The sequence below is a fragment of the Pleurodeles waltl genome, chromosome 4_2, assembly GCF_031143425.1.
Source record: "Pleurodeles waltl isolate 20211129_DDA chromosome 4_2, aPleWal1.hap1.20221129, whole genome shotgun sequence".
NCBI classification, from domain to species: domain Eukaryota; kingdom Metazoa; phylum Chordata; class Amphibia; order Caudata; family Salamandridae; genus Pleurodeles; species Pleurodeles waltl.
Genome location: NC_090443.1, coordinates 388,279,096 through 388,303,763, shown reverse-complemented (window position 1 = coordinate 388,303,763; position 24,668 = coordinate 388,279,096). Strand labels below are relative to the sequence as shown.

The 24,668-nt window shown below is 42.5% G+C and overlaps 1 protein-coding gene across 1 annotated transcript in view; it reads left to right on the top strand.

Annotated features, from left to right (window-relative positions):
- Window positions 1–24,668, top strand: part of LOC138293872 (potassium channel subfamily T member 1-like) — a 577,968-nt gene that overhangs the window by 445,783 nt on the left and 107,517 nt on the right. Inside the window, exons 21-22 of the mRNA XM_069233172.1 lie at window positions 18,678–18,749; window positions 22,116–22,250. Of these exons, the coding sequence (XP_069089273.1) occupies window positions 18,678–18,749; window positions 22,116–22,250 (207 nt within the window). The remainder of the gene's footprint in view (window positions 1–18,677; window positions 18,750–22,115; window positions 22,251–24,668) is intronic.

The window sequence follows — 24,668 nt, the reverse complement described above, 5'->3', positions numbered from 1 at the left end:
GGTCTGATTAACTGAACAACCGGATGTGCTACAGATTCAATTTCCAGATCACTTTGTTAGTCACCTTTCTTCACAGTTTAAGGTTAATTTTTTATGACTGAGTGAAGGTGAAGGTGGGAGTACTGAGTTGGGTTGTGCTGGAGAGGCAATACTGAACAATTACAAGAGTCACATTAACAACATACATGTTAGTATCCAAGACTCACTAAACCATATAAGAAGCACTTACTACTCTTCAAAGTGGATGCTACATTATACCACTGTTAAAGTCTTGGGCACAATGGGATTATGCCTCGCGGCATCTCTCTGTAGGGGTGTTTATCGAGAAACAGTTAGCATAGTTCATTTCCCACTACCCTTTAAGGCATTCCTGTCCGGAAATCCAACAGTGGCTGTATTCACAAAAGGACACTAAATGGAGGTTCTTCATTGAACAGCCATTCAAGCACACTGATTTTATCCATGCAACAGAGAGAGACTGATACATTTCTTTATCCCTCCCCTCACACATTTTTACTTTTCCAGATCCTATAAACCCCACTACTAGGGAGGCATATTTCTCTCCTTGTAAAGAGCTCCTGAGGAGCCCACCATTTGGACCCTTTGGGAACCACAATGAGGATGGGCCCGATGATGAACTATGTCCAGCACTGCTGCTACTAACCATGTCTCCTCCGTGATTAAACCTGCACCATTGTAAATGAGTGGGATGCAGAGGTTTAATAACAATTTTGACACCACAACCTCAAAAATTAGCGGGTGAAACCCTCACAACCTGTAACTGGAAACAACATAAAACTTGTTTTTTAGGTCTTTTAAGTAAATCAGTGCCCACAACCAAGGGGTGAGATTAAATATTGAGAGTTGATCTTTATTTTCTACAGCAGTCTTTTTACATTTCTTTTCCAATTTAAGGCCAACGTGTGTTTCGCAACACATTGCTTCATCAGGGCCAATAACTATTAACAAAATCAATTTGTGGTGAACACAATCGATAATTAAGTCATTTGTTTTCAACAATTCAATGAGAAGACAACCCTGTAGTGGATATATCATTTGCAACAAGACTATTACAGAGTCTATTTACAGGTTGAATGTAACAGAACTTTATGCTGAGTTGAACGTATCCAAGATCTCACAGCTTGATAACCGCAGCAGCATGCACAAAGTAGATCAACTCTGCATTTTTCATCACACACCTTGGTAGTGGACATGGATTGATTTACTTAAGAGACCTCAAAAGCAAATCTTGTGTTGAAACTTGCATCGTTATTTGCATATAAAATAATTATCATGCTTTGCATTATAACTCCTATTATCATGTAAAGCTGCAAAACCATTTTAAGACCTACAGTCTCTGAATGCTGAGGCAGGTAACACAAGAGGAAGCTTTAGCATTAAAATATCAAGAAATACCCACTCCATGAAATAGTTCTTCCATGGGTAACAGAATTCAAATTGTGAATTGTGCCAGTGTTCACTGAAAGCAATTTTGAGCAAGCAGTTGCAAAGCCAAAAGCATGACCTTGGCAAGCATGCATGTTTTAATGTGTTTATTTGTTTATAAACCGATACTGTAGGCATTAAAGGGCAGATTTATGTAAAGTGGAGCTACTTTTCTTGCGCGGTTTAGCATCGCTCTAATGCCACCATGTGTATGCTGTGTTTAAAATACGGAGCACCAGGGCAGTAGTCAGGGGGACTAGCATCATAAATTTTATGCAAGTACGACGCTTTGCAGGACTAGCGTAAAAAATTCTAACACTAATCCTGCAAAGCACCCAGCGGCCCATTGAAAACAATGGGAGCCTCTTTTTAATGCCTGCACTGAGCAGGCATTAAAAAATGATGATAAAAAGGTGCAAAGGAATCTCATAGATTCCTATGCATAATTTTTATGGGTCCCCCAGCGCCGGAACGTCCCCTTGCAGACTTTATGCCTGGCGCATGCATAATATGGCTAAAGGGGTTATGAAGTGGCGCAATGCAAGCATTGTGCCACTTCGTAAAGATAGCGCAGTGTTTTTGCCCTTCCAGCGTCACATTAGCATTAAAAAAAATTACACTAATGTGGCATTTGAATGGCGCCAGCCATCCATAAGTCTGAGCTTAGGAGTTTAAAAAAATACAAATGCCGCTGTCTAAATGGCATAGGTATGTTTGCCAAAAATAAAAATGACTCATCACACAAATAAACCTGAAATCAAAGCAGATTGGCGCATCAGGCCAAGCACTGAAGTACCTTTTATGCAGATGTGCACCAACAAAGTGCCATTAGTCAAGAAAACCAATCGCTGTAGTGGGCTGAGTCATAGCCCTGTGTTCTGTGCTGTAGAGGGAGGAGGCAAAATGTGAATGACTCTTGAACAGGCCATTGACTGGAAAGTGCTGAATGAAAGCCCCCGTATGTATACATATAATTTATGTATTATTATGATTCTTTTGAAAAACAAGAAACTGGCAACACACCTAATGCTGTCTCGATGCCAGATCTTAAAACAGTTCTTACAAATCATTCACAGTGAGCATTAAATGCCTCAGCATGCACTTTGCTAATAAAGATTTTTGCTTTAATCATCAAGCATATTTTAGAATATTGGGAGAGGCAATAATATAAAAGAAGTGAGGGACATATGTATCAAGCTTTCACATAGTGCAGCAAGTCACCTTGCTGCGCTGCGTAAACGGGAAAGGGCAGGAATGCACCATATTTCACATGAAATGGCAAAATATTGTCCTTTCATTTGATGCCTAGTACCAATGCAGGCACCTTTGCCCATGGTTCGATGGTGCCTGCATTGCAGACTGGATTGTTTTTCTGCGCAATAACAGTCCTCTGAGGCATTTCCCTCTTTCTACGTGTGCTGCAAAATGCAGTACATGAAGAAAGAGGAAAAAACAAGAAGAAATATCTTTACACCTCAGCTGAGCAGGCGTAGCATTTTGCTGTATTCCCAGGACTACCAGTAATGGTAAATCTGGGAATGTGCCAAGATCCATGGGCAGATGCATGGGACCACAGATGTTCCACCCATCAAACGCCTCCCGGGGGCAGAGTACTGCAATGCAGCTATTTGTGCTGTGTTACGTTACTCTAGATTTATCAAGCCACACAGGTCCATGCAAGGTGGCCTTTCGTGGCTTAATCAAATTGACTTAACAGTTGCATCTCCCTTGCGCCCCCTTGCATTGATAAATCTGACTTGAGTTGAGCCACCCTTGTGCCCCCAAAGTCATAATACATAAAGAGAGCAGATTCCATGTTTTGTATGTGGGGAGAATCAGATTTGGATATGCCACAACCAGGAGAAGCTGGCAGGAGTGCATTGTCAAGACGTAGCAGTGAAACCTAGCTGTCCCTTATATATGCAACCCCACCGAACTGGCACACGCATGAATGGTGGCAATGCAACTGCCCTGGTGACAAGCATGTCTAAAGAGAACGAAAGCCAGGAGATATAGCGCCACCGGTTACACCCCACACACCTTCAATGTAGACCTGAGATGGTGATAAAGTGACAAAATAACAAGACCCTGAGACCACCAACATCGTGGGCTATATCACAGAGAGTGAGGGTCACCATCTTTGTTGAAATGGCGAAGGCAGGTAAAAACAAACATGTTTGAAGCTCAGTGCTCAATTAAATCAATAGAAGTCTTGCAACCTGACCAAAGTCAAGTCAAGACACAGACACACAAGGGGCATCTGTCCTGGAGAACACGCTGCTAGCCATACAACAAAGCCTTTAATCAATCGCCGGGAAAATTGACTCCTTGAATCTGCATATGGATCACCTGCCAGCGAAACTGGATGAACATGTGTCCCACCTCATGACTGCAGAGCAGCGAATATCAACCACTGAGGATGAACTCCATACTGTGAGTACAAAGTGCCTCAGCATTGAGAAAGTACTAGTGGTGATCCAGGCAAAAAAAATTGGATTTATAGGCGCACTCCTGCTAAAACAATTTGCGCATCTCAGGAGTACCCACATTGACAAACACTGTGAAAATGAAGACCTATGTGGAGCAGATGATCACCATACAATTTGGGGTAGATAGCGTTTTGCATATGTTGGTGGTTGAGCGAGCGCACAGATCCTTGATGGCACAACCGCCGCCTGGGTTGCCTCCATGTCTCATTATAGCATGACTGCTTAAAGACTGTGATCACCATGCAGTACTTAGATTGGCAAAAGAGAAAGTTGACCTCAATTATCAGGGGAACCAGATTTCGATCTACCTGGACTTTACAGCACCAATGCAGGTGGTGTGAAGGGAATACTCACCCATTAAACTACAACTACAAAAACCGGGAATCCAATATGCTGTGGTCTTCCCAGCAAGATTCTGCATAAGAACACAAAGGAAAGCAGAGAATATTTGCAACTTCCAAGGCAACTAACTTATCTTGTTTCATGGAAAAAGGATAAACGCTGTGCAGACAGTGAAGAAGAGGAAATTTAATAAAACATACAGCACAGGTTGAATGGGCACTAACTACATCGATGCCTCCCTGCGGGACAGGGCTGGGGGCGAAGCCTGATGAGAGATCAGCACTGACAATCCAGCCCCAACTACCTGCACGATCTGAAGGGATGTTGAGCATAATGCTATTCCGGCCACCTCCGCATCACTGGAGAGCTGGGACTCTGGCAGCCCCCACGATGGAGCACTCCAAATGACTTTGATAAGTAGACTGAACTTATATGTTTTGTATTGTTCTGTTGGTTGGCTCATAGTGTGGTTGCTTGAAAATTGGATTGTCTTTAGCAAGGTTTGGATGCTGACGTTGGTGGGTCAGGGGTAGGGTACATATTACCTGTGATCAAAGTCATGTATGTGTTGAATATCACACACATACTGCTGTGCCACATGTCGATGACACAGAATTTTACACCACAGTGTGTCACCATTTCCATGAGCTGTCACCAGTGAATATATTTTGTGGGCGAGACCTTAACTCTTACCTGGACCAAATTATAGATAGGTCGGCTGTAACAGACTGGCATGTTAAACTGTCAACCAGGATTTTACATGATGGAATTGAAGAAAGTGGCCTGGTGGACATTTGGTGGATGTGCCATCCAGGACACAGGAAGGCATATTCACCTCATTAGTACAAGGATTGTGGTCCTGGTTAGAGTATTGCCTGATCTCCAGTGAAGTACATCCCTGGATGTCAGAGATCATACATATCCCTAAGACATTGTCTGACCATGCACCGGTGCATTTAAAGATATCACTTCCTTCTGTGCACACCCCACCATACGCTTCAAGGTTCCAGACAACCGCCTTTCTGGATGCTGTCTTCAAGGAAAGGCTTAGAACAGCTATTTTTGAATATTTTAACACAAATGCGGGGTTGGTAGATGGGAAGGATATTATATGGGAGGCTTTCAATCTACTGTTAGGAAAATATGTATCAGTACACAAGCAGAAGTGCTGAAATCAATCCGTACCCTATTACAAAAAACAGAACATAAATTAATATCATATGGGAGGCTTTCAAAGCCATGATTAGGGGAATCTGGATCAGTACACAAGCAGGAGTGCTGAAATCAATCTGTACCCAATTACAAAAAACAGAACATAAATTAATATGATATGAGAGGCTTTCAAGGCTGTGATTAGGGGAATCTGGATCAGTACACAAGCAGGAGTGCTGAAATCAATCTGTACCCAATTACAAAAAAACAGAACATAAATTAATATGATATGAAAGGCTTTCGAGACTGTGATTAGGGGAATCTGTATCAGTACACAAGCAGGAGTGCTCAAATCAATCTGTAACCAATTACAAAAAAGAAGATACATCACAGTCTTAGAAAGGGACTATGCAATAGACCCAAGGCAAGCCACCTTGGCTGACATCCATGAACAGCTTATGAACTTTTAGGACTTAGTGGCCCAAGAACAGCAGTTCTTATCGAAGAGCCACGTGGTAAGGGCATATGGTGAGGGGGGCGCCCTAGCTGCAGCTTAGCTAACCAACTTTGAAAACCTAAAGTACAAGAACATATATTGAAGATAGTCACCCCAGATGCGAACTAACACTATGGCATTCCTTCAATATTAAAGTCCTTTATGTAACTTTATACCAACCTTTATAGCACTTGCATGTCAGTCACAATAGACAAAATTGGCGCCTACCTAGATGATATGGCGCTGGCCTGGCTGTCTACCGGACAGTCTGAATACTTGGTACACCCATAATGGTGAAGGAGATCAGGGATGCAATACGTAAGCTCTCAAATGGGAAAGTGCCAGGTTTAGATGGCCTAAACAGGGAATTCTATAAAGAATTCGCTGAACTTCTGGCCCTATATCTTCATGCTATGTATGAAGAAGCATATCATAAACAGCAGTTACCTCCCTCCCTGAGAAAAGGTCTAATAGTGACTCTACTAAATCCAAGCAGAGTGCCAGAATACTGTGAATCATACAGACTGTTATCATTTATAAACACTGACACAAAAACACTAGCTAAAATTATAGCAACCAGATTTCAACCACTACTCCCTAACTTGATGTTACCTGATCAGTCAGGGTTTATACCATTCTGATCTACAGAACATAATTTGTGCAACCTCTTTTCGCTCCTACATCAATTGAATCCATCCATATCAGCGGTCCTGCTGGACGCCGCCAAAGCATTTAGGGGCATATTTATACTCTTTTTGCACCGAATTTGCATCTTTATTTTTATGCAGATTTGGCACAAACTTAACTCCATATTTATATTTTGATGTTCGACACGTCTAATGTCAAAATATTGGAGTTTGCACCATTTTTTGGATGAGTGAACCTACCTTGTGTCAATGAGATGCAAGGTAGGCGTTCCTATCCAAATAATTGTGCTATCGCCATAGCTCCATATTTATCCCCCGTGCTAAAATGAGCGACGGGTGGGAGGCGGGGCTAAATGATGGTGCTAAGCTTGCTTAGCACCATTATTTTATGCCTGGGTCAGACCAGGCGTTAGGGGACCTGTGGAGCTATTTCCATGGTCAGACACCGTGGAATGGGTCCACACTTCCCCCCCCCCAAGCCCCAGCAACAGCCACACCGCCACCAAAGGGACACCGGAGGATGGGGGACCTCATCCCAGGTAAGTCCAGGTAAGTATTTTTTATTATTATTTTCTTTGCCATCGGGGGCCCTAACTTGGGGCCCCCTGCATGGCACAGGGTGCCATGGCCATGCTCAGGGGACATTTGTCCCCGGTGCTGGCAACTGTGGTGATGGGCATGACTCCTGTTTTTGGTGGTTGTGTGCCAGGAAATGGCGCTGCTAGTCTGGTTAGAGGCATTTTTTTGCCTCAAACCAGGCGAGCTTCATTTTTTGAGGCACAACGTCCTAGTTCCTTACCACCACCCCCACCCGGGTAGCATTGTTTATCAGGACGCTAGCCGGGTCTTACTGCCAGCTTGTACCATCCAATAAATATGATGCCCGGCATGCGTTGGAGAATGACACAAGCTGGCAGTAAAGTTTTTGATGCAAAACTGCGATAGCGCTGTTTTGCAACAAAATCTACAAATATGTGCCTTAGTTCTATTGAATGGGGATATATCTTCACAGTTCTGGTACGAATGGTGATGCCGGAAACATTCATGCACTGGATATGACTCTTGTGTAAGATCCTGGTGGCCAGACTAAGAATAAACAGACATACCTCCACAGAATTTCCAATAAGCAGAGGGATGCAACAGGGGTGCCCCCAGTTGCCACTGCTATTTGCTTTTACTCTTGAACCACTGTCACATGTCATACGGCAAAGACATTCTGTGTCAGACTTAAATTTCCATTTGTGCCCACTTAATATATCCCTATACACAGATGACATGGAAATATATGTCAGAGACACACCAGTACATCTGTCCCCTGTGATCCTGGAGTAAGCTCGCTTTGAGCGTCTCTGAACTGATTATCATCTGGTCAAATTCAGTTATATTCCCCCTAACGCCCAGTACCCGGGAGTGTCCACTCGAGTTCCACTTGGTGTGGCAGACGGACTCAGTTAAATTCCCGGAAATATGGATACATAGGGCCGTATTTATACTCTGGTTGCGCCGAATTTGCGTCGTTTTTTTCGACGCAAATTCGACGCTAAACTAACGCCAACTAACGCCATATTTATACTATGGCGTTAGACGCTTCGGGCGCCAAAGTGCCCGGAGTGTGCGTCATTTTTTAGCGTGAACCCCTTCCTTGCGTTAATGATATGCAAGGGAGGCGTTCCCGTCTTAAAAAATGACTCCCAGGCCTTTACGTGGTATTTATACTCCCGGGCAAAAATGACGCCCGGGAGTGGGCGTGGCCAAAAACGGCCCATTTGCGCCGCTTTTTAACGCCTGGGTCAGGCATGGCGTTAAGGGACAAGTGGGCTCAAAATGAGCCCAGAGTGCCCTCCCCTGCCCCCAGGGACCCCCCCTGCCACCCTTGCCCACCCCAGGAGGACACCCAAGGACGGAGGGACCCATCCCATGGACATTAAGGTAAGTTCAGGTAAGTATTTTTTTTTTTTTTTTTGTGGCATAGGGGGGCCTGATTTGTGCCCCCCTACATGCCACTATGCCCAATGACCATGCCCAGGGGACAGAAGTCCCCTGGGCATGGCCATTGGGCAAGGGGGCATGACTCCTATCTTTACAATGATAGGAGTCATGTTGATGGGGGATGGGCGTCGTTAAAAAATGGCGCAAGTCGGGTTAAGACGATTTTTTCGACGCAACCTGACTTGCCCCATTTTAAGACGCCCATACGCCATTTTCCCCCTACGCCGGCGCTGTCTGGTGTACGTGGTTTTTTTCCACGCACACCAGGCAGCGCCGGTCTGGTAGCGCCGGCTAACGCCATTCAATAAATACGGCGCCCGCATGGCGCTTCAGAATGGCGTTAGACGGCGCTAAATTTTTTGACGCTAAACTGCATTAGCGCAGTTTTGCGTCAAAAAGTATAAATATGGCCCATAGAGACTCTGAATTGGTGGTAAGATCTTATTATGGCAGGGCGATCGCATGCCTGGAAGACCAGGTCTGCAGATGGTGCAGGTTGCCTCTATTGTTGGCAGATAGAATTGCAGTCTTAACAATGGTAGTCTTACCAACATTCCTGTATCTGTTCATAAATATACCCATTGTATTACCAATGCACTTTTTAAAAAAACGTAGGACACACCTTATAACACTGACGTGGGCTGGGAAGCAACCAAGAGTCCGATGAGACACCCTCACACTGCGATACGCATTAAATGGTTTTAACACACCTAATTTTCACCTTTATTATTTATGCGCACAGGCGCACTCGCCTATTATTGATATGTGCCACAGAAGTATACACCCCATATTGCAGAGGAACACACAATGATGCATACCCTTTTCCACTTAGAGCCTTGCTATCCCCATAAGAGGGAGAGTCTCGCACATAAGGAAATTAATACAATGTACACTACGATGACAGCCTCGAAAGCGCTTGGTGTACGGGCCGGAAAAATCTCTATCTACACACTGGCACTGCCACTATCATATCACCCTGCAATCTGAGGTTCCAGGAAAGATACCGCATTGTGCCTGCTCACATGTGTAGGCCTCAGCACCATGAGCGATGCATTTAATAGTGGCACATTTGTGATCCTGGAAGATAAATCACACACGTAGAGACACACCCCACTGCTGACTTTTATATTTTACCGTCTCCGTTCTACATTGCAATTTGATCCAACATTTCCAGGGGAACCACCAACCCTAGATGATTTGCGACTACTGCTCACCAGTGATACACATAGACACTTGGGGCCATATGTACGAAAGCTTTTTCCCATAGACACAGAATGGGTAAAATCCTTTGGTACATCTGGCCCTTGATTACTAAGTTATATAGTGCAGCGCAGTTAGACAAGCCAGAAATGTATATCAAAGCTCTGGAGGGCTGGAATGCCATCCTAGAACAACCACTAGAGGTGGCAGACTGGAAGCTTTGTTGTGCACGAATTCAGACCTTCCAATCAAATTGTAACGTATGCATAATCCATTTCCAATAGTTGCATCAAATGTGTCACACACCAGTCAATTTGTACGTGTTTGGTTTGCAGGCAGATGCTAAGTGTATACAATATAGGGTACCGAAGACAGATTCCCCGAACCTTGCCTGACTCCATGATTCCGTTACACACTATTGGGCATAAGTGTCGGAGGTCCTAACAGACATGGTGGTAAAACAAGTCAAACGTGATCCCAGGGTGTGCCTCCTGTAGGAGGTAGGTTGCAAAGTTTAAATCACAAAGAAACGCATTTCTGCTAAAACCCAACAAAAGGTTCTGTGAGAAAGCTCTTTTGGAATTGTTTTGTAAGAGCTCTTGCAATCTATCCCTATGTCACTCTGATTAAAATGTTGATGCTCAATGTACAAGGGTTGAAGTCACCACTGAAAAGAAATTCTCTTCTGAAATGCTTGCGCTTTACGTACCCCGCTATAGCATTTTTACAGAAAACGCACTTGAGGTTGGACGGTGCTCAGGGATGTTACACACCCCTTAACACGTTGCAAATAATTCCACTCGCCTGGTACCACAAAGACCACAAAAACAAGGGGAGTGGCAATATTCTTTAGAAAAGTGGTACCCTTTCATGCACACCCCATTCACCCACAAAAAGATGGACGTATCTTTGTACTTAAGGGTCTGCTGGTGACAACCGAAGGTACGCTAGAGTGTATTTATGGATCTACTGGAGATCCCAGTTCTATGCATATTTATTTGAGATATTTTAGCTGAACTATTGGAGGGTATACTAATACTGGGCGGGGTCTTAATGCTGCCGTAGACCCCCTTCTGGATAAATACATCTCTAGATATGGGTGAACACCTACTACAGTGCTCGAGGGGATTGAGGAACAAGATTAATCTGACATTTGGAGAGCGCAGCACACAGAAGAATGGGAGTTCAGGTTCTTTTCACATAGAACTTTATCCAGGATTCACATATTTGACGCACAAAGGGAACACCTGACCAGATTTCTCACGAGCCAAGTAGGGATGCAGGTCCTTTCAGACCATGCTCCAATGCTGTTACAATATGATCTGACATTGTTCGAATCATTCCTCAACACGCAGGGGGCCATGAATGAAATAACTTTCCATGAATCAATGGTAAAAGAAGCTATTGTGGAGAAGTTATGACATTATTTGCATGAACATGACACAGCCAAAGCAGTCCTGAGAAGTGAAATTATATCACCCACCAGATATTTCATCAGAAGAAACAGAGCCCATAAAGTAGCCCTGGAAAAAAATATTCTCTTTAATGGCTGAGCGCGAACTCACAGGATCCGGTATAGGGCTCTACAAAATGAAAGGGGAAAATCGGAGTGGACTTTGCTTGGAGAAAGCACTCGGAAGATGCTGCCCACTAATCAACTATATTATGAAAAGGGTGCTAAAGCTGTAGGCTTCTTGCCTACAGAATATGATTGATTCGAAATAGGAATAGCATAAACGAAATGTTGAGCTCCCAGAGCACTAGGAAAACACTGGCAGCTGATGTAATACAAGTATTTCGTGATTATTACTCTAATCTCTACTTTAAAAAGAGCTCTTGCTATTCTACCTCATTTCGGTCACAAAACATTCCTACATAGCGGTGTGATTCAGCATAAGGAAGGGACGCCCTTGACACGCCCCTTCCTAATACCGAAACGGTATGTAGTCGCAATTCCAATTTGCGATTCAGTAACAGTTACCGAATAGTAAATTGGAATTAATACATACCAAAATGCATTTCTGCGATCGCAAATGGCCATTTTGGGCCATTTGCGATCGCAAAAATGCATAATTCATCTGGCCCTTAATTATTTTCTGGAAACAGGTGAAATAACCAAGTCTTTCATGGAAGCAGAGACAGTTCTAATCGCAAAACCCAATAAACCCCCTGAGTTATGTGGCTAATATAGGCCCATAGCCTTCTAAATATAACACTGCACAAATTTATAGTGAGGAAGCAGGTTCGAGATAATGTTCTTCTGGCCCGGAACCTATGTTAAGTAGCCATACAAACTAATACTCAAGCACTTCTCCTTACACTCAAAGCTGAGAAAGCATTTGATAGACTAGATTGACTGTACATGTTTGTATTAATAGATAAAACTGAATGTAGCCACAGCATCAAACAATTTATTAAAGCAAAGTTTGTGCAACCCTCTATGATACTCAACATCCATAATCCTCAAATAAAAATAGACCTCGGCATGGGCACACATCAGGGATGCCCTCACTCTACTAGTATTTTTGCCCTGAACCTACAAAGTGGAGTGCAGCGATTCGACTGCCACGGCAAGTCTGACGGTCTTAAGACCGCCAGACTCGTAATGTGGTCCTAAGTCCTACAAGCAGATTGGTACCATGTTATGAGATGTGTTTAACTTCCCTGCCCTCTTCTGTTTATTTCTTGCCCTACATAATTAATGAATACATATGAACGTTAATTTGAAAACATATTAAAGCCATGATTATGTTCTACAGATCTAAATGATAATTATTTCATAAATAAATTCAGGCCTAACATTACTGTACAACATTTACAGAATTCATTCATTTCCATGGAATTGAGACTAAATAAAGGGAATACCTCTTTTTTTATTCTTTTGTTATTAAGACATACAAACAAAGGGAAGGCCATCCATTAAAACAACCGTAGACAACAGCCAATGATGATATCCAGTTGAAACTATGGGAGAATGATTCTAGGTCTATTTTACAACATAAACTGTGTGCATGAGTACATCTTAGGTGTGTAACAATGTTTCAATACTACAAAATCATTCTTCATTCATCTTATGAGGAATAGTGGGATTTTCAAAAATAAGATTTGGTTACATAGAAATCCTTTCATAAGGTCTGGTGGAATTTTCAGAAATGGGATTTGGTCACACATGAATTCTTTAAGAAAGTCAAATGTCTGCCTGAACAAATATGGCTTTATGAGTATTCCTGGATGGGCCATGTGTAAAAGTGATGAGCATCCACAAATGTGCATGCTTCTCTGCATGGAGTAAAGAAGATTCTTAAAGGAGAGAAATATTTCCCTTTGAAGAAAAGGAGAAAATCAAATCTCTAAGTTCTAGTAAACATTAGTGGTATGTTTCGGTATGTAGAAATGTATTCTGAATATTTAGACCTTGCGTAAAATTCAAAATTAGAAATGTATTCAGAACCTGAAAGTTACTTCAAAAATAATTTTTCTGATTTTGTTTAGGAATTTGCGGGAATTGGGCCCACCTATTGCAAAATGTTATTTATACTTCTGCCCATTTCTATACTTAATGTTGCTCATTCTTCAGCAACAAATGGCATCCAGTTTGAGTAAGTGGAGATTTGCTGCACAGAATGTTCATGGCAAGTAGTGTCCACCCAACAGAAGGGGTGCCAATCCATGCCAGATTTTTAGGATGTCCTTATAATATAAATTTACATTCAATGTTCACTTAAAGAGTCGTCTTCCTGAAAATCTGGTAAGGGCCTGGCACTCGTGTTTCTAAAATGGACACCCTATTTAAGACGCAATGGTGTTATCAATCTTATCTTCTATTTCACATATTCCTGTGACAATATCCATTATTCTAAAGTTGAATAATTACTTTTTATAAGAATGTATTTAATTTTATGAGATGGAGTAGATAGGGATTAGTGCTGGGTAAGTGATGGCAAGAGAAAGTCAGTAGGGGATAACAAGACATAAGGTGGTGTAGTCTTAAATCAATACAAAATTCAGAACTAAGCTTGAAAGGCATAGTTGGTAGGTTTTGGGACTCCAAAGTCCTCCCCTGACTCAAATAACAACATTTATTTAAGGCTCACTTTCTCACTGACCCTGGATTGCATTCTTGTATTCTGTAATAAATCTAAGGCCAGAGTGCCTACGCTGTCCTCACCCATTCAAAAACAATGGTGATAGTCATCCAAAATAAACACATAATAATTTGGGAGTACCTAAAATCAGCATTTTCTTGGAAATTTCCTCCTCTGTGTCGTACATGAAGGATAGCTCAAACATCATGATGACCTTGGAGCTAATTCATGTGAGTCATATTCAGAATCCAAACGAACTGCTGGCCACAGACCTGAACCCCCACACAGTCCCCTCAATTACTAGTTACTTGTTATCTAAACACTCACCGACTTAACCCCTTCGCTGCCAGGCCTTTTCCCCCTCCTGTGCCGAGCCTTTTTTTGGCTATTTGGGGCAGTTCGCGCTTAGGCCCTCATAACATTTTGTTCACATAAGCTACCTACGCCAAATTTGGGTCCTTTTTTTCCAACATCCTAGGGATTCTAGAGGTACCCAGACTTTGTGGGTTCCCCAGAAGGAGGCCAACAAATTAGCCAAAATACAGTGAAAAATTCGTTTTTTTCAAACAAATGGGAAAAAGGGGCTGCAGAAGAAGTCTTGTGGTTTTTACCCTGAAAATGGCATCAACAAAGGGTTTGTGGTGCTAAAATCACCAGCTTCCCAGCTTTCAGGAACAGGCAGACTTGAATCAGAAAACCCAATTCTTCAACACAATTTTGGCATTTTACTGGGACATACCCCATTTTTACGATTTTTTTGTGCTTTCAGCCTCCTTCCAGTCAGTGACAGAAATGGGCATGAAACCAATGCTGGATCCCAGAAACCTCAACATTTCTGAAAAGTAGACAAAATGCTGAATTCAGCACGGGGTAATTTGTGTAGATCCTACAAGGGTTTCCTACAGAAAATAACAACTGAAAAAGAAAAATATTGAAATTGAGTTAAAAAAACATCAATCTTTCTCTACGTTTTACTCTGTAACTTTTTCCTGCAATGTCAGATTTTCGAAAGAAATATACCCTTACGTCTGCTGGACTCCTCTGGTTGCGGGGATATATAGGGCTTGTAGGTTCATCAAGAACCCTAGGTACCCAGAGCCAATAAATGAGCTGCACCCTGCAGTGCGTTTTCATTCTATACCGGGTATACAGCAATTCATTTGCTGAAATATAAAGAGTGAAAAATAGCTATCAAGAAAACCTTTGTATTTCCAAAAAGGGCACACGATAAGGTGTTGAGGAGCAGTGATTATTTGCACATCTCTGAATTCCGGGGTGACCATCCTAGCATGTGAATTACAGGGCATTTCTCAAATAGATGTCTTTTTTACACACTCTCTTATATTTGGAAGGAACAAATGTAGAGAAAGACAAGGGGCAATAAAACTTGTTTTGCTAATCTATGTTCCCCCAAGTCTCCCGATAAAAATGATACCTCACTTGTGTGGGTAGGCCTAGCGCCCGCAACAGGAAACGCCCCAAAACGCAACCTGGACACATCACATTTTTTTAAAGAAAACAGAGGTGTTTTTTGCAAAGTGCCTCCCTGTAGATTTTGGCCTCTAGCTCAGCCGGCACCTAGGGAAACCTACCAAACCTGTACATTTTTGAAAACTAGAGACCTAGGGGAATCCAAGATGGGGTGACTTGTGGGGCTCTGACCAGGTTCTGTTACCCAGAATCCTTTGCAAACCTCAGAATTTGGCTAAAAAAAAACGTTTTCCTCACTTTTCGGTGACAGAAAGTTCTGAAATCTGAGAGGAGCCACAAATTTCCTTCCACCCAGCGTTCTCCCAAGTCTCCCGATAAAACTGATACCTCACTTGTGTGGGTAGGCCTAGCGCCCGTGACAGGAAATGCCCCAAAACACAACGTGGACACATTAATTTTTTTTAAAAGAAAACAGAGGTGTTTTTGCAAAGTGCCTACCTGTAGATTTTGGCCTCTAGCTCAGCCTGCACCTAGGGAAACCTACCAAACCTGTGCATTTTTGAAAACTAAAGACCTAGGGGAATCCAAGATGGGGTGACTTGTGGGGCTCTGACCAGGTCCTGTTACCCAGAATCCTTTGCAAACCTCAAAATTTGGCGAAAAAAAAACTTTTTCCTCATATTTTGGTGACAGAAAGTTCTGGAGTCAGAGAGGAGCCACAAATTTCCTTCCACCCAGCGTTCCCCCAAGTCTCCCGATAAACATTATACCTCACTTGTGTGGGTAGGCCTAACGCCCGCGACAGGAAATGCCCCAAAACGCAACGTGGACACATCACATTTTTTTAAAGAAAACAGAGGTGTTTTTTGCAAAGTGCCTACCTGTAGATTTTGGCCTCTAGCTCAGCCGGCACCTAGGGAAACCTACCAAACCTGTGCATTTCTGAAAACTAGAGACCTAGGGGAATCCAAGATGGGGTGACTTGTGGGGCTCTGACCAGGTTCTGTTACCCAGAATCCTTTGCAAACCTCAGAATTTGGCTAAAAAAACACGTTTTCCTCACATTTCGGTGACAGAAAGTTCTGGAATCTGAGAGGAGCCACAAATTTCCTTCCACCCAGCGTTCTCCCAAGTCTCCTGATAAAACTGATACCTCACTTGTGTGGGTAGGCCTAGCGCCCGTGACAGGAAATGCCCCAAAACACAACGTGGACACATCACATTTTTTGAAAGAAAACAGAGGTGTTTTTTGCAAAGTGCTTACCTGTAGATTTTGGCCTCTAGCTCAGCCTGCACCTAGGGAAACCTACCAAACCTGTGCATTTTTGAAAACTAGAGACCTAGGGGAATCCAAGATGGGGTGACTTGTGGGGCTCTGACCAGGTCCTGTTACCCAGAATCCTTTGCAAACCTCAAAATTTGGCTAAAAAAACATATTTTCCTCATATTTTGGTGACAGAAAGTTCTGGAGTCAGAGAGGAGCCACAAATTTCCTTTCACCCAGCGTTCCCCCAAGTCTCCCGATAAAAATGATACCTCACTTGTGTGGGTAGGCCTAGCGCCCGCGACAGGAAATGCCCCAAAACGTAACGTGGACACATCACATTTTTTTAAAGAAAACAGAGGTGTTTTTTGCAAAGTGCCTACCTGTAGATTTTGGCCTCTAGCTCAGCCGGCACCTTGGGAAACCTACCATACCTGTGCATTTTTTAAAACTAGAGACCTAGGGGAATCCAAGATGGGGTGACTTGTGGGGCTCTGACCAGGTTCTGTTACCCAGAATCCTTTGCAAACCTCACAATTTGGCTAAAAAAAACACATTTTCCTCACATTTCGGTGACAGAAAGTTCTGGAATCTGAGAGGAGCCACAAATTTCCTTCCACCCAGCATTCCCCCAAGTCTCCCGATAAAAATTATACCTCACTTGTGTGGGTAGGCCTAGCGCCCACGACAGGAAATGGCCCAAAACACAACGGGGACACATCACATTTTTTCATAGAAAACAGTGCCTACCTGTGGATTTTGGCCTCTAGCTCAGCCGGCCCCAGGGGGGGCAGAAATGGCCTACAATAAATTTGTCCCCCAACCCCCCTCCCCGGGAGCGACCCTTGCCTACGGGGTCGCTCCCCCTGCGTGACATTGGCGCCAAAAAAAAATCTCCGGTGCCTAGTGGTTTCTGCCCCCTTGGTGGCAGATTGACCTAAAATCGGCCAATCTGCCCCCAAGGGGGGCAGAAATTGTCTAAATACAATTTGTCCCCCAGGGGAGCGACCCTTGCCCAAGGGGTCGCTCCCTTATGCCAGTTTCCATGTTTCAAAAAGACATCCCTGGTGTCTAGTGGGCGTTTTGACAGCCGGATTGCTTTACAATCCGGCTGCCAAAACGCAGAGAGAGACTTCAAAGGGAAGGAAATACATTTCCTTCCCTTTGAAGCCTCTCTGCCTCCTCCACGTGATCGGAAGAGAAATGCAAAGCATTTCTCTTCCGATCATCGCGATGGAAGCTGAGCTTTTTGCGCGAAGGAGGAGGCATTGTGATTGTCAGCCCACAGTGGGGGTGGGTCGGGGGTAGAAGCGGAAGGGCTTCCCCTTCCATCCCTGACTTGGGGGGGTGGGGGGGAACCCCACAGAGGGAGCACTAGCGCTCCCTCTGGGCTGGGTGCCCAGGACGTAATGGTTACTTCCTGGGCACAGCAGCACTGTGCCACAGGACGTAACCATTACGTCCTCAGCACAGAACCGATTAAAATATAACAAAGCCCTTGATAAACATGTTGTAGTAATCATCATTAATAAATTGAGAGCATGTTTATTTGACCCACTCACTACCTGGTTTGGAAGGTGCTGTTTCCTTTAACCCATGTGAAAAGCACCAGGCCCAACAGAATAGACATCATGTCCTGCAGAATGGATTTGTCTGAGGTCATCTTAACCCTAAAGCATCCACCTTGCCTCATAGTGGAATTCAACACCCAGAATGCATTGAGCTATCACAAAAAAATCCAGAACTGGAAATTGTGTCTGTAATGTCCTGCTCAGAAGTGGTCAACCTAAGAGCTGGGCATGGTCAAATCATTGAGCAGAACGGACCGACTGCAGAATGCATTACAGGTCACAGTATGAAAGGGGAGGAGATGAATTAGCTACATTAAAATAGGTTGGCACCTAATGGTTGGGAAATGTATGAAATGAGAGATATATTCATATGTAAGCTGGAACAAACACAGAGTGGTACACAAAAAGTTTGAAAGCCATTTCTAACCTTCAGGATACTGTAAGGTTGGTCGTCCTAAAACTGGTAGAGAAAGGAGCTGTTTATGTATGTTCTATTGTGTTTTCTTGGATGTTCTTTGTGTTGAATTCTTTCCTTCCTTTTGTTTAAGACATTTCTCTCTTCTAGACCAGAGGCCCATTTCCTGGAGGCAATCTGCTGGTTCCCATTGGTCTACTACATGGTGGGCTCCATCGACAAGTGAGTAACAAGCAGTTGCCCAACATTACCTCTGTCTGTGTCAGAACTGAGTTGATAGAAGCTCCTTCCGCAGAAAGTGTCCTAATATCTTTCCTGGCAAATCAACACATTCTCACCCCCAGCACCACCAGAACTGAGATATTCAGTCACCCATAATCACCTGTAATGTGGTCAGCCCATAGCCATTATAGGTTTCTTCCCCATCATGTGTCCTGATGTCACCAGTAGTTTTGAAATGATGAATGTAGTGTATATTCAATTGGCCAATATCACTTGTATTCCTGCCTGACCTTCACTGCACCCGGTTCTTAGTATGCCATGGTCCTTACAGTCATCCCAGGTCAATCAAGGCATTGTATGTATAGTGAGAATGTGGTTATCCTGTATCACTTGTATTCAAGACAGCCCTCATCTGCTAAGGGGCCATGCCTGAAAGGTTCCCTCCTTACGTGTCTGGTCAATATCAACATGCAGTACATTAAGTAGAACAGTATCAAAAGAATCCATGTTAGTCCTTCACTGTTAGAGGCTACTCTTCAAACAAGATATCATGCATGTAGTGCAAATTCAGGCGCTCTGCATTATTTGCTTCTAAGTCAGCCCTCCACTATTAAAGGGTCTTTCCACACCATGGTCCTTCTGGTCTCCTTCTTCAACAAGAGATTATCAACATGGCCTATACTTGGTAGTCCAATAATAAATGTATCTGTGTCTCCCTGTTACTGTTACAGGTTAGTTCCACAATATGTGCCTTCCCGTCATCCCTGGTAAATCAAGACATTAATAATGTAAAGTATAGTCGGTCAACCCAAATCGTCTCTACCGCGGTAGGGAAGTATTTATTGCAGGTTTCTTTCTTGTCAGGTGCACTCTGATCTTCCCTAGGCAGTTAAGATGTTGTCTGTAAATATGCAGCCATCTAGTATCAATGTTTAGTCTTTAGCTGTTGCAGTGCCTTCCAAAGCTCTGCCCTCTTATCGGTTAGCACAAACAAGATGTTGTTAATGTGTTAGAAATGCCTTTATGAGACAAATTTACATGTGCTTTTTATTGTGGTAATAATATTGAAATCCAGTCAAATGATCCATATGTGGATATCAAGTTCTTACAAAGGTAGCAGGTGAAAAATATCACATTAGTAGATTTTCTAAATGCAACACCCACATTAATATACTGTCTTAGGGGAAAATACCCACAAGTTCTGATCAAAAACTGGGGGAACAACGTTTTCAGGTTACGGTTCACTGCACCTTAAAATATCTCTAGAACTGTAAGTCATAGATGAATGTTTAAAACAGGTCCAGAAACCATTCAGCATGATGAGGTCTTTATTAGACTTGAGTAAAGTAAAAAAGGCGACAGGACAAGGCAAATTGTAAACTCACTAAATCCAGTTAGGGAGTCAAATTACATTAACATACCTCAAAAACTGCCCATCACTTAGTGCCGGGGGAGCAGTTCAGCAGTACAACTGTATTTCACATGGAGCACAGAACAGTAACACACCTTTCCTGATATCAAGAGCAGTCCTTCAAGGGCCCCACACTACCTCGGCCCTCGAGTGATGCAGCTACTAGGTTTAGCAACATCCATATTATTGCAGCTTATCATAGATCTAGGGCAGGCACAGTTCTCCAAGTCAGGCTTCACACAGATCACAGTCAGTTGGGCCATGTACAAGTCCTCCAGGTCAGGCTACCCTCACCTCTTCAAGAAGTTCAGCTCCTTGTCTTCCTGGGCAAAACACAGCAGTAGGGCTTCTTGGTAGACTTGGCTTGGTGTCTGCTTCAGGGGAGATTGCTACTTCCAAAGTTGTGGTCACGTTTAGATGTCTCACCCAGCAGATGCTGCAGAACCTCTTCTGAAGTCCAGACAAATGCATACTACTCTATTTCCAGCCAACCAGTGCAGGGCGCTTCCATGTACCTGGAGGAGAGGGGAGAAGAGCAACTGGTGAAATAGGAAATGGATTGGACAGCCATAGTGCAGTCTTTTTAACTGCTCTAAGCATAGGACCAATATAAAGACCACACATGGCCACAGGGATTTGTTAGTTAGAGGGCAGAGCGCAGACAACCCCACTGTTGCCTTTTCAATGATAAATACAAACAATAACAATTTAGTGATTAAATGTTTGTGTTGTGGAGCATACTCTGTCACAGTGCAGAAGCAATCAGTAGATGCCGCTCAGAACCAGATGCGGGTCAACGCCCATAATGAAAACGTGATTTGCTTGAATATTAATATATTGCGGGACAACAAATGTCAACATGGTTTCGATTATATACATTCAGAGTTCCGTGAAATTATAATTTTTTTAAATCGCAATTATATTCAACTGCAATTCCATTGATTCGGAATTCTTTGAATAGAATTTTGTTCAGTTGGAATTCTGTAGGACCATCGAAGGGTTACAGTGAGCTGTAATGCCAGTAGGCCGACATGGGATTTTAAATTCCTTTGGCCTTTCATTAATCCCTCACACGTTTAAAGGCCTTTAGTTTTCAGTTTTCATTTGTGGCTACTATATATACTATACAAACCAAATGCAATGAAAGGAGGATATGTACATAATTAAGATAAGTATAACATTTGTATCTGTGTGAAATGTAAAAAGTTGTCTTTGGGCAACTTTGTGCACCTCTTTGTAAAGCACAACCAATCTTGAGAAATTCATTTAAAACAAATTACAAAAGTTAGTTTTGCAAAAAAAAAAAAAGCAAAACAAAACCTGCAGAAACTACTTTAATTTTTGACGAAATAATCTCCCACTAAGGACTTTGCCCAAAGTTGAGATTTTCTTTGTAGTTTGGTGAAGTTAAATTTTATCACCTTTGTAAACTTTCTATGCAAAATTATAATTTGCGTAGCCCATAATAACGTTATAGGCCTCAGCATTATTCTCCACAAAAATCACATTTAGAAATAGGCTAGTTGACCCCTGTCAATTAAAAGCCTGGGAAAACCTCACCTCTCAATGGCAGCACCTGAATCTTGTTTTTACAGCAGCAGTTTATTTATGAACTAAGGTTACATTTAGCAGACCTTATACCCCTACCCTTCCGTATAAATTCAGCTCCTCTCACCGAACAAGCAGATCTTTAGAGGTAAATCAACATGTAGAGTGTTCTAGGCAACATTGCTTAGCTCTGGTTAGTCACAACAACTTCCAATTGGTCAGGCTTTGCTGTCCATCTGATTGGTCGATTCTGAATTTGGGGAATCATAATCATAGTTTGTGTTCCGCTGATTGACTATCTGTAATGGTTCTTCTTGACTTCTTGACATTTTCTCTTGCTTTCCATACCCCCTGCTTTACTGTCCCTTACTCCATGTTCCTCTGTGTTACCTGTATTTTGTCCACAGCTTGGATGACCTCCTTCGCTGTGGTGTTACCTTTGCTGCTAACATGGTGGTGGTGGACAAGGAGAGCTCTATGATAGCTGAGGAGGATTACATGGCCGATGCTAAGACCATCGTCAACGTGCAGACATTGTTCAGGTATGGTGTAGCCTTGTATCCATTCCTACTGCCACATAGCTTCTGGCGGGTGCCCTTCCTGTCCGTTAAGTGTCCAATTCAAGATGCTCTAACTGAAAGAGTATGCCCGATCGAGATGTGAGAGGTCTAGAAGAAATGTAGCTGCTTCTTCAAAAAAAGGTGACTCCTAAGTGTAAGAATCCCTTCACACCAATGGGCAATGTGAGACTGGGCAAGAGTGAGACTAGGCTCGTAGTATGAGATGTCAGTGAAACCAATGGAGTCTCATATTATAGAGTACTCTCACCAGAAGTGACAATCCATTAGAGACAAATAAGGACCTTTGAAACTGACTAAAGGTGAGACTCTGTTCTAAGGTGGTCTACTTTATTAAACCAATGTAACAACTGAGATTGACCAAGAGTGAGAATGTGTTCCGAGGGGTGAGAATCCATGTATGCTTATGGGTTTCAGATTTATTTTTCATCTGTCCAATTTGTGAAAAGTTGCATAAATTATTGGACTATATGCTCATGGGTCGCTGTCTTATTTTACTTTATATATCACACTATGTAAATTTGATTATAAAAGTGTATCTATAATTACTTCACAACTGAAATATTAGGGAACAATATAAAATACAAATAAATAAATATAAATTAAAAAAAAAAAATTAACATTTCCAAAAAGTAATAAAAATACATAAATAAATTAGCTTTATGTACATAAACACTTGAAAGTCTGATTCTTTACCTATTTATCTATACTTGTACACATGGAACTTTATATAATGCAATGTTATATCTTTTCATTATTTTCCTTGTACATGTATACTTTTCTATGTAGTTATGTATCCATATATTTATTACTTTACAACCTCTGTGGAAAAAAACTCTTTATATCTCTTCATTTCACTACTCTGCGTCTCCTCATATAACTCTTTCAATTAATCCTCAGCCTCCACTGTCTGACTCATCCCAAATCTCATTTACAAGTATGATCTCCCGAATAACACTTTCTAGAATCTTCCCTCGTCAGTCCCTCCTTTGACTCTTGCCAGACCTCATTTTACCACTATGACTGTCAAAATAACATTTTCTAGACTGTTCCGCATCTATCCTCCTTTGACTCATTCCAAACCTCATTTTACTACTGTGATCTCCCAAATAACACCTTCTAGACTCTTGCCTCCTCTGACCATTAAAACGCCTTCACTGCCGGGGGTGTTTGTGTCTCTGTGGCAGAGACTTTTTTTTCCAAAAATTGGTGTTAAATTTTTTAAATGCATGTGCCTCTTTAGTCTCGTTGTGGACCCTTATAAACAATGGGTCAGATTTATAAGGGCTTTGCGTATGTGCAGTGTCATGAAAAGTGATAAAAATTGGTGCTAAGTCTTGATAACCTATTTACAATCAATGCGTGTGGAAAAGCAGCCTTAAAATAATGCAAATAGCGTTTTGCACCAGCAGTTTGTCCCATGGGTGTTTCCATACAACAAACAAAATGTCTGTTCCGTCTACCTCTTTTCAATCACATCTATCACCCTTTGCCTGTACATGCACATATACCACAAATGTATGTTTTCAACATCTACACATCCTAAGTTTTCTTTTGATGAATACCTGACTTCCCTCACTCTGATTCGCTGACCCTGAGATCATGCTGAAAATGACGTCTGACTTTTTTCAGCAAGTTCTCTCAAAAATGTGATAATTCTCTCCAGTATCCTTTACTCTGGAACATGTACCTTTAGATCTTCATGTTCACTCGAGTTCCTCTGGGTCTCCTGAAAGTCTGGATAACTGGTATGCATAGTTGCACATGAAACCACGTATCCCCTGCACAGAAATGAAGCCAACCCACCCAACCCTCCTCTAGTGACTGTGTAGCTTTGTGGGCTTTATCTCCCAGTTTCTTTCTAAAAACCACCACAGAGCAATAGGGAAACCTACCACAACCATATAGTTTCCACATCAGTGCTTCTAAAGATTACTATTGCTGGGTGAGGGACCTCGTTCACCCTAATTGTGTAGTCAGGAAAGTGCACTTAATATAACGTTTGTCATTTTTTAGCAATGTTCTCTAAAACATGGTAATTTACCCCAGCCTCCCACGTAGTTCAATATCTTTACAAAGCTTAACTCACATCAGTTCTCACCTCGGATTTCTGAGTTACTGGCTGCGTGGCATACATAATTACGCATTGGGGACCAGATCTCCCTTGCCCAGATATAAAGCCTTCCACCCATGTGGACACTTGGTTGGTTTTGAAAAAAAGACAGAACCATACGGAAACCATAGTGGCTTTTTGGGAGTCTACATTTACTATGTGTTTGCCAAGAACTTCCATAAAGCAACTGTTTCTCTTTGGGGTCCTTCTCACAGTAAACATTAATTTATTTGGTTGGGTACATAAGTGTTTTTTCATTTTCTCCATGG